We start from the raw sequence: 11,554 nt of genomic DNA, 5'->3' as shown, positions 1-11,554 counted from the left end.
TTTGTGAAATGATCATCGGAAACGGGAAAATAGTAAAAGTGTCTACAGGATAAAATCTTCAAGCCCGGGGATTTATTAACTTTTATCATTATATTTTATCGCTTAGCTCGCTTGTTCTGTAGTAATATTTTATAAACTATTTGTGAGTATAATACATCCCATTTATGATTTTTGTGATATTATAAAATACATACGATTTAAAAAAATTACATTGTGGCAATGACACTTTTTTCACTCCCATTGGCCTTTAGAGTGCTTTTGGAAATAGTATTGAGTTATTAAAACAAAATAATTAACTAATATTATAAATATAAATTTAATGAATAAAACTGTATTACAGTCATGGCATAATTAAATAAATAATTAATAACAATTATAATATATATATATATACTGTGTTTAAATATTGCGCCGTTTACTAATGAAGAATGTCTATTCTCTCAATGGTTAGATATTATATTATAGTTTATTGATATCCAACTAACCAAATAATACAACTATAGGTTCTTAATCATTTAGTACATTATATAAGTATACATATTATCTAATATTTTTTCATAATTAGGTACTCAATGGCAGAATGATATTGCTAATTTCTGATGAATATTTCATGAAAACGAAAGGTTACCAAATAGTGATATTATATGGAAAAAAAAAATTACATTAGAGATAAAAAGTGTGATTTTGATTTCATAAAATGTGAAAAACATGTGTCCATCAGATAAACTTAATAACGTTTTACATGTTATAATCTAATTCATAAAATGAATATTCATTACACGAAAAACTCGATTAGATTATATGTGGTCATGAGGATGCGACATAAATATGTATATTGTATACATTATAGTACCTATACATAACAAGATCAAGCTATAGCTAGCAGTTGTGCTTTTAAGTAGTTCGAGGTTGTCTATTGCGGATATTTTTTATTTTTCATATTATTTTAATGCAATTTTCCTATTTAATTGTTTTACAAATTGGAGAAATTAATGATTTTTTTTCTTGTATTTCTTAATTCTTTAGAGCAAAATTTAGGTTATTTTTATTATTTATTGTTGTAAATTCATTCTGTTAATAATTCTCATTTTATTCATCAAGATAATATATATCATATTACTATGATAAATTATTTTTAAATTAAAATCGGTAATATATTAACCACGTGTGGCATGTAGGTATATAACTTATAGTTTATACTTCATATTTGTATTAATAATACAACTAATTGAAACATTTTTTCAGTTTAAGTAACGCATATGTCGAATATTTATTTATCTAAGAAACAATAATAAAACGTAAACCACATGTATTGATGTGTATAATATTATAAATAATTATCATCAATTATAGGGTCTAATTAGCTTTCAAATAATTTTAACGTGAACACAATGATGTTGTTTTAGAAACATAATAAACGAATATTAATTAATTCAATATAGAGCATCAATCATGGATTTAATTATATAAAATATAATGTATTAATTAATTTATCAAATTTAATTTTATATAGTATTGTCATATTACCATTTAAAGATTGTGTTCATTACAAAAATCGCTGTAACCCGTTTGCGCCTATTCAAAATTGTTTACCTGAAAATCGACGTCTCGCTTGCACGGGCGATTGTAAACTCCGCCAGATATTTTAAACTACAAATGCCTGTGAATCCTTTCATAGTCATCTAAAAAATTACAGTCAACCAAATGTTCATATTTTTAGTAGTTCTTATTGAATTTAAAACCCAAACTTATATACAACAAAATAAAATATTATTATCTGAGTAGGTACTTAAAAGATTCGGGAATTGGAAAATGGATGAAGTATTTTTATGGTTCAAGTTATTTACCACCCAATGAAGTTTCAGATGGCTTTGTAGATCTTATGTCGATAGCACCTGATACGGTTAGTTTCATATATTCTAAGATTATATTTAAGAAAATTATATTGACTCTAACAGCAATTGTTCACTAATCCTATGGGCTAGTCCTATGGTAATCCCAAAATGATGATGAACAGCGCAGAAAGTTCCCATAAACATTATAATAGCTAATTTTATACACCACATCCATAAATACCTGTGCGCAAACGAGTTGTGTTTTTTTGCGCAAACGATTTGTAAAAAAGGTAAATGTGCGCAAATGAGTTGTAGCCAAAAATATATGTCTGATGTCGACTACGATTATTAGGTACTATGTGACTAACGACAGTATATATCACATATATTAATATATCATTATTTATTAGTGTTCTGCTTAAATCTAAAGGATTAACGAATCGATTATTGTCATACAACTATAATGCTATAATATCTAATATGTACGGCCTCGACTGGAAATCTAGATTTCGATCAAAACAATAAGGTGGAATAGTGAGAGTGTAACATTGTAGTTTAATTCATGATAATACCATGTATTAATGTATTATGCAGTGCCTAACTATTAGTACATTGTTTATGAAATAGTATACAACGCGAGTAATACGGTCGACGAGGGATTTAGCGTCTTAACACGACACTATACTTAGATAGATAAACGGGAAACGTAGCGTATACACAACGCGAACAACAATTTGTCGTAATTTTGACTGAAATGAAATTTTTTCGACGTAAGTACAGAGATTTACAAATTGTTGAACGCCAAACGCTCAGACTGTTATAGTGTTACCACAGAATGTGTTTAAGATGAATGCGGACTGACGGGGCAAATCATCTTAAGCCGATGAGGTCGCGATTAAAAGATCCAAGGAAAAGGGCGGACTGCGATAAAATGAAATGACGGACGAAATGTCACAAATTACGAAATAAACTTAAACGTAATACGAGACGGAAGCCCGAAAATTTTTAGGTAGTCGGTAGAATAAAAAACCGCGACATGTGACACGAAGCGTCTATACCGTCAAGCCGCAAGTCTCCGCGTCTCACGTTCATGTCAAAATTATTAAAACCCCTAGTGAAATTGCGGTTGATTTTCGTCCACGTGGCACCCCCCCTCCCACATAGGTATTATCATTACAGTAGAGTTTGCCCGTACGCGTCTAAGTTTTCGGAAAATCAAATTAGCTATTAGGCGGCATCGGCTAGGTTGACGCTGATTTATGATATTATATATGTCATAATAATAAGCCGTCTATAAATTATACGAGTAGTAAAACGTTAATAATAATCGTCAAGCCGGTGTACATTATATCGTTATGTTAATGTCTATGACAAATTAATTAATAATATCGTATAATATATCCACGTCAGCACCGAACAAAAAAAGAGTCCTTCTCAAATGCGTGCCGTTAACGTTTAATTTTCCGAGAGCCTTTTGTGTTATACAGCACACTGGAATATGGCTTCGCCGTAAAGAAAAAATAAAAGAAAAGAAATGTCACGTTACACGATGTTGTACGTATTCGTGCAGACCGACTATACCGGGCACGACGGCATTGCCCGATATTTGGGATGCGTTAATTTCCCGGGACGTCGCCGCCCGGACCCGGTTACCGGGTAAGTGGTCGCGGCGGCACGCATAACGCACGCGCGCATTGCCGCATATTATAATGAGAGCGAGTGAACGGAGAGATAAGAGAACATCGAGAGAGCGCGCGTCGTCCGCAGCAGCCGCGGGTCTCGTCCGAGTCGCGCGTCCCCCGCACGTTTTAGTTCGAGCCACAGACTACCAGATGGCCTCGCCGATACGTGTCCGCCGGTAAATCGATAGAAGAACCGCGATATTCACACGCGGAAAAAGGCCCACCCGCCGACGCCACGTAAAATCGCGCGATGCGATAAAATAACAATATATAATATTATATTGTTGTGATCGGCCCGCGGCCCACGCAATACACGAATAGTCGTAGATCACTCGTACAGAGTGGTCGCGTCGGGCCGTTAGGCGGGTGGTCAGTGTCCGCGTGTGGACAGGATACGTTTTTCGTCGGCTCGGGGTGGGGCGCGCGTGGTGGTACTCTCCACAGAGTACGTCGTCGTCGTCGTCGTCGTCGTCGTCGTCGTTGCCGCCGCCGCCACCACCGCGCCGCCGTAATAGTAGTGGTAATAGTAGTAGTAGTAGTAGTAGTAGTAGTAGTAGTAGTAGTAGTAGTAGTAGTAGACGCCGCCGCCGCCGCCGCCCGTCCGACAGTCGCCGTTCTACGTAGCCGGACGTTTGTCGTCGGTCGTCCCGTTCGCGTGTCGTCGCGGTCAGTGCAGTGTGTTCAGTCTTGTTCGAGTGTGCTTGCGCGGTTGTTCTCTTCGCGATATTTTCGGCGTCGGGTCGGTCCAGACCCACATCGCAGTTTCCGGCGGACGACTCGCCCGCAACGATCAGCGGACCGTCACCACCAGTCGTCGGATTTTCAAAAATCGGTCCCATCGCGTTTCGGCGCGGATGGACTGACACGCTGTGCCGATATCGCAGCGTAGGCCATCTGAAGATATGGACAGGTAGCTAATGATGTGTTTTTTATGCCGCACAGGTGTCTCGTGCGTAACAGTATTGTAATATCGTACCGTTTAAATTATAAGTATCATTGCCCGTCGCGAATCACCACTCTTGCCCACCTGTTTACCCGTGTTCGAAATATATAGACAATAACAATACGATTTTTGTGAACAATTATGTCGGACGGACACGACCGCGTTATCATGCTGGTGCAGTGCGATAGGTATTCCACATCATCATTATGTAGGTATATACGGTCGGTTACCGCACTACGGCGGACAAGTGCCGGTTGCCACCCTCCGCCACACATACCCCCTGATAAAATATTTGTTAACTCCGCCAATGGACGACGGTGCCGAAATCGTGGCGCGGGGGTAGTAAAATATAAATAAAAACGGTCGCTGATAATAACGACTCGTGATAAGCTGCGGGTAAGCTAAGGGGAGGGGGGGTGTTGTCGGGTTCGTCAAACGAATAATGGTTTCCGCGAATTACACCGCCGCGTTTCGATGACATTCCACATTCTACACTATACCCGTTACAAGTTTTGTGTGTAGGTACTGCAGGTGCCGTCCAGTTTGGTTGAATCTGTTTTTTTTTTTTCCACCCTCCAGTGATTCTATACCAGTCGGCGGTCCGCGCGACGGTATAGTGTCGTGTTTACGGACAATAATAACAATATCGTTATTTTCATACAGCAGGTCCAAACGACGAATTCAAACGTACACCTCCGATTGGATTTTTTTTTTTTTTTTTTGTAATCGTTGCCGCCGTGAAAGTAGCGCACGGACCGGTGTCGTTATAGTTGTATAGTATACCTAGTCCTACTTGTTCATTCCACTTCGCGCGTTTTCTCGACGTCCGTCGTCCGACGAGAATGCGTTTTACTTGAAACACATTCGACCGACTTACAGAGGATACGTTCTTTGCTGTCGTACAAATTACGGACGATTAAATAAAATAATGGAAACAAATGTACCCGGCTTTGGCATGATCTTATTATATCCGTGTGGGAATCCTGTTTAGTATTTATTATTATGTTTCTTACTACTCCTACGATAGCTATGAATGTACGCCACCTCCGCGTACAGGAAATATACACCCAGAGTGTTATGCGTATATATGTACATCTGTACAGGTGGTGCGTGGCGTAATAAATTGTCTTTTACCGTTCTAAACGTCGTAAACTGTGACTGTGGCGGGGCTTAAAATATCGTGCACGTTACGATAAATGTATAGTGGGTTACATAGGTAGATCTTAGTTTGGATGCGCTTTTATCTTTTTTTTTTTTAATTTTCAATATATATTCTGTACCTGCGGGTACATACGAGTACGAGATTATTTCAGATTAATGAGATAGGTACTTGAATAGATCGACCGAAAAGCCACTTAGTCATTGCCGATGTTCTCTATTTGTTTTTTAAACTTTTATTTGACGTAATATTATTATATAACTATATGATTAAATGTTTTTATTAATTTTTTTTTAACCCTAATCGACGAGACTCTAAAAATCACTGTTTTTTCCGATTTTATGGTTGTTTGTTATAAATCATAAATTATGAGTAATACGTTTGGAAATCCATGACATTTTTCTGTATTAAACGTGTATCACCTGCAGGGTTGGGCGAGATACTAAAAAAAAAGTATCATGATACATGTATCTTTATGCTTTGATACATGATACTTTTATATTTCCAATTGAATTTTATTAATTATTAAACGTAAAAAGTCTATACAAACATACAGTATACACAATACACTATACAGTCCATACTTTATACTCTATAATAGTTTAGTATTATAGTCTATAGCATAAGGATTATAGGTACAATAAAATCATAAATATTAAATAATACAATAAGTCAATACACATTATAAAATGATTACTAATAAATCACTATATGTATTATGTATATAAATACACCAAAATTAAAAAATTACAACTTAAATTTTACTTCTATATAATTATAAATGTGTTTAATTGGTTATAGTCTTATGGTTAGTTTTTAAATTAAATGTTGTTTTTTAAATAAAATTTTGATTTCCTTTAAAAAAAAAATTAATAAATAATAAAAATTATCATTATTGTTTCATTTATCTAAGTTTTGAAGTTCCTGCAAATCGAATTCAAATTTCTTGGTACTATTCAGTACAAATATTTACAATAATAGTATCTTGTATCTTTTGACAAAAAAAAGATACAAGATACCTCTAAAAAATGTATCATGATACATGATACTTGATACTTTAAAATTATGTATCACGATACAAGATACAAGATACAATTGTATCTTTGATACTGCCCAACCTGCACTACCGTTCACGAATAGCTAGTAGTGACCAATAAGTAATGAATAATGATTAACTGTCTGGATCCGTATGAAAAACTGAAATAGATATTTAATACGAAAATATAACGGTATAGTGCGTACCAAATGTTCCGATTGTCAATCGGCTGTGCCTATGTCACTCGTGCATTTTATATTTCGATTCGGTAAATAAAAAACCCGTACCATTTTCGCAAAGAACAAAAGCGCGCCTCTTTTGAACTGGCATTGACGGTAATACTTCGGTGTCGTCTTTATTTGATTTGGATTTTTGACAGTTAGCCAATAGCTGAAAAAAGTTGCCGAGGTTAATGCCCCTATAGTAAACGCCAACTATTGAACTATAGTTCGCGATTTGTACGATACTAATTTCTTTTAAATAATTTATAGATATAGTACATTAGTACGTGATTGTTCTTTTTTCGTATCACTTAGAAGTCTGAAGACTTTGGTTTTCTATATAGTCTAATTATAATGAATGTATTTTTTCTTGATTTTAAACATTTTATCTTTTCTAGGTCATTAAAAGCGTAAGCGTTTATATTTATGATTATGTTTTTTTTTTAATAATTTTTATTTAGAAAATTTAAATTCTATATACCAAAAAAGTATATTAAAATCACGGTAAAAACTATTGAAATGTATAATGTATACGAAAATAAAGTTCCACTAACGCAGAATTGTAAAAGTTACAACGATATTATTGGCGTATTCAGTCTATATGTCTATAAATATCCCTATTCCCTATACATATTGAAAACGTGACGGATTAAAATTCGATTACAAAATACAGTGTGTGGAAGATATTATATATAAATGGAGTTGCAAAAACGTGCAAATGAATAATGATATATAATTAGTAGTTTTTAGTTATTTTGTTTGCTATACGATAATTCAAAAAATTCGTACAGAAATTGTGTAAACTAATTGGTATTATTAGAAAAATTACTAACTATATAGTTATGTGTCATTAAATTGCACTTTTTCTTAATGGAGTATGCATTATTGTAATTAATTATCTAAATGTGTAAAATGCCAACAAGTCTTAAATCGAAACTATTTATAAATAGTTTAAATATAGTTTGATTGCTCTAAATGATAACACGCGTTTAGTAGTGGTTAATAAGCGTTTAATATTTTAATTAATATTATGATTTATGATATTAAAAAACCATAATTATTCATGGTGTTATTTATTATTTACTAAAAATTAAAATAATTGATTTTTTTTTTTATATCAGTGATGTATTAAATCTACATTAATAAATAATATAGCTAATGTATATTATTTTTTTACATTTGAAATGAGATTGAAAATAGAATCATTAAGCCTGTATACATATTTATGTAATGTAATATGTATTTATTTTATATTTAATATTTTTATTAATATTGTTACCCAGTAACCAGTAGATTACTGATTTTATGTCTATAACACGTGTCATAATATTTATTTTATTTGAAACAATACGAGAAAGGACAAATTATCTCTGTGACTCTCTAATATAATATATAGATGCCATAAACATCCTACTTGCTTTTATAAAATTACAAAAGTAATTGATTACATTAAAATTAGCAATTTTAGAAATGTGTGTAAAATCATAATTTTATTTTTAAAAGTAATAATATTATTCTGAATTTTATAATTGGGGTTCAGAAGTTGTAGGAGTTACATATTATTCTATATTCTCTCAATTTATAGCAGATGTTGAAAATCCATGCTATAAAATTGTGATTTTAAATATTGAAAATTTACTGATTTGCATATTTCGTCAATTTTATGGGAAAGTAAATATTTTATTGATTTTTACACTTATATTATGCATATTTAATGTTATCTAAAAACAATGATTATTTTCTTTCTTGACCCATGCATTTTAAATAATAATGAATGCATTCAATTTTATTTTATTTATCGTAAATATAATCGTATAATCGTTGCAGTCGAATATTACTTTGATGACAAAGATTCGATGTATATTGTATATGTATGATTATCGAGCAGATATATCGAAATACTATTTTATAGTCGATAAATTATCGACTTACCTTATCGTAAATCTATTTCTTATTATTCGTTAGTTAAGTTTTTGTTTATGATTTACATTTGTTTTTAAAGTATTTTTTCTAATTAATAAAATGTCAAAATATATCAAATAGTTTTCCGTTATATTTTAAATTATTTTTTCTTTATTTTACAATTTTTTCGTGTACCTATATTTTATCTTTTCAGATCTTATAACTTCTGAACTTTAATTATTTTATTTTTCTTTTTAAATTGTGTTGAAGTAAAAAAATAATATTAATTAACACAATAATATAGCTTTTTCACCTATGAGAAAGTTACTTATTTAAAAAAAAAAAAATTATAACAATATTTTCGAAGGAAATAATTTTTTATTTTTTATTTATTAATTTTTTTGTTTCAACAATTGTTTTGTTTTTACAAGGTTTTTAACAAATAAAGTTAAAGTTTAAAGTTGTGGTTTACATTAAATATTATTTTTGAATTTAGAGATAGTATATAATTTAAAATTTCTTAAGTATATGCCATGAAAATATAAATATAAGATAAATATAAATATAAAATAATTATAAATATAAGCTATAATTTTTTTTTTTTTTTTGATGATCCTGATGTTGGTTCTTTTGATAGGAAGATATCCTGTGGGAGACTAAGTTTCAGTCTGGAGTTTTTTGTTCGTCTGATTTTAGTTGTTGGTGGAATTTTTTGAATTAGTCTTGGATCCATAAAAATAATAATATAATGTGTTTTTATTATTACTTGAATTTTGATGTACACACAAAGTGTACAGTGAAATTACTGTTGCATGCGCAATACCTAATGCGTAAAATGTCACTATAATATAGCATGGTAGGTATCATAAATTTACATGATTACCATTTCAATTATTTTCCCCTTGGGTTATATTCGTAGATAATTAGCATTGTAAAATACTTCCTAATAAACATTAGTTCCTAATTGGTCAAAATGTAAAATTACAGTTATTCTATCAAATGTACGCTTAACCCACACCTTATAGCTTTTGTATATGACACATATATATTTGTGGATGTCATGCTGTAATTAACCATAAAACAATGGCAACAAGAACAAACTTGGTTCGGATAAAAAAGTATACAAATTGCGAATGAAAAAAATTGGGACGACCGTTCTTGGTATACGTTATTTATTTTCCATGGGGATTAAAATATTTACATAATATATTTTTCGTTCGTTTTATATTAGAATTTAGAAGGGACGCTAGATTTGAAAATCTCCAAAAGAGGCGTAGAATCAAAGGGGTTAGGAATTACTAGATTTTAATCAGATATTTACAATGTAGTCGGTAGGTGACTTTTATTGAATATTATACTAAATACATTAGAATTGAAACAAAAAATATTAAAACATAATAAATTGCGTTTTTAGTTTTTTAATTGAATGGAATTATATTGTATTGTAATTTGTAAAGAGAGATTATCAGATTTAAACATTTATTATTTATGTATTAAGTATTTACCTATAGAGTTATTTTACATAAAAAAAATAGCTAGGTAATATAAATAATTCAATAATACTGTGCAAATTTGTATTAATAATTAGTATCAAAGGGTTTTATTAAAATGTTGGATAACTAAAAATGTAAGTACTAAATTGTATTAAAGTTATATTATACTGTTTTCAGTATTACTATATTTTATAATTGTCAAATTAATGATATTATTCGTAGGTAAAGTTGAAATGATTAATACTTGCCTAAGTGGTACACAATAATTATTATTATGTATTATTTTTAATCGAAATATGAGTCTATAAGATCACGAGTCTGTATTGTAATTATTGTAAAATAAAATAAAAGCGAAGATAATTTTTGAATTTTTAAAATATACTATTTTTTCTGCTTTATGGTTGCTTTAATATTGCATTTCCATACTAATAAATTCATCTAGGTGTATAGTATTATTTATGATGTCTAAATGTTATGATAATTATCGTAAAAAATTGACTGGTTGACGACATAAGTATAATGGTACATAGTACATATGATATTATTATGAAAATTATGACCATAACGATGTGTTTTACTTACATGTCAAGGTAACTGAAATTTATTTCAGTGAAAAAATTGTGAATCGGTATGTAAGCAGTAAGCACCATAATGAAAAAAAAAATTAAAAGGTAAACTGTGTATTATATTACACTTTGGCTTAATAAAAAGCTTTTGTCTTACCCTATATAAACCTGTCTTATATAACACAGTTCTTAATTAGATTTATAATCTAGATCAGTAACCCGATACCTAGTCAAAATAATACTAATATACGTATGTCAAAATACCTTTAAGGTTAAGGTACCTTCACATTTTATCGTATCGTATCTCATTATATTATTCGCTCAATAATGTATTGTATTGGTAAAATGTTTTACCTTTAAATTGAATACATTTCGACTTGAACAAGCGTATATTGTGAAGGCATTTTTAGCGTTATGTATTCACGGTATGTGTGTCAAACATCACTAGTATACCTACAAACAATATACAGTCTATTTTTAATTTGATATAAATTTGATATTTGAATAAAATATGTATATTGCGATATTCTCGGTATATATTATTCTATATTGGGCCATTGTTGATTTTTACTAACAGTTGAATTAAAACCTATGTTTTATATCAAATCAAATGTCTATTATATATATGATTGCACCTATCTAGTAATTCTAGTAAAGTACGAAAAATAGTATACTTACTATTGTGTATAGACTACAATAATTAAATTTTAATATAAG

General features: G+C 30.9%; 1 protein-coding gene across 1 annotated transcript in view; it reads left to right on the top strand.

The window, feature by feature from the left end:
* Positions 1 to 4,109: 4,109 nt before the first annotated feature.
* Positions 4,110 to 11,554, top strand: part of LOC113551367 (hexosaminidase D) — a 29,008-nt gene continuing 21,563 nt past the window's right edge. The window contains exon 1 of the mRNA XM_026953573.1: positions 4,110 to 4,427. Within this exon, the coding sequence (XP_026809374.1) occupies positions 4,420 to 4,427 (8 nt within the window). The 5' untranslated portion in view covers positions 4,110 to 4,419. The remainder of the gene's footprint in view (positions 4,428 to 11,554) is intronic.

Source organism: Rhopalosiphum maidis, chromosome 2 (assembly GCF_003676215.2).
Source record: "Rhopalosiphum maidis isolate BTI-1 chromosome 2, ASM367621v3, whole genome shotgun sequence".
Taxonomy (NCBI): Eukaryota; Metazoa; Arthropoda; class Insecta; order Hemiptera; family Aphididae; genus Rhopalosiphum; species Rhopalosiphum maidis.
This window is presented reverse-complemented; position numbering and strand designations above follow the sequence as displayed.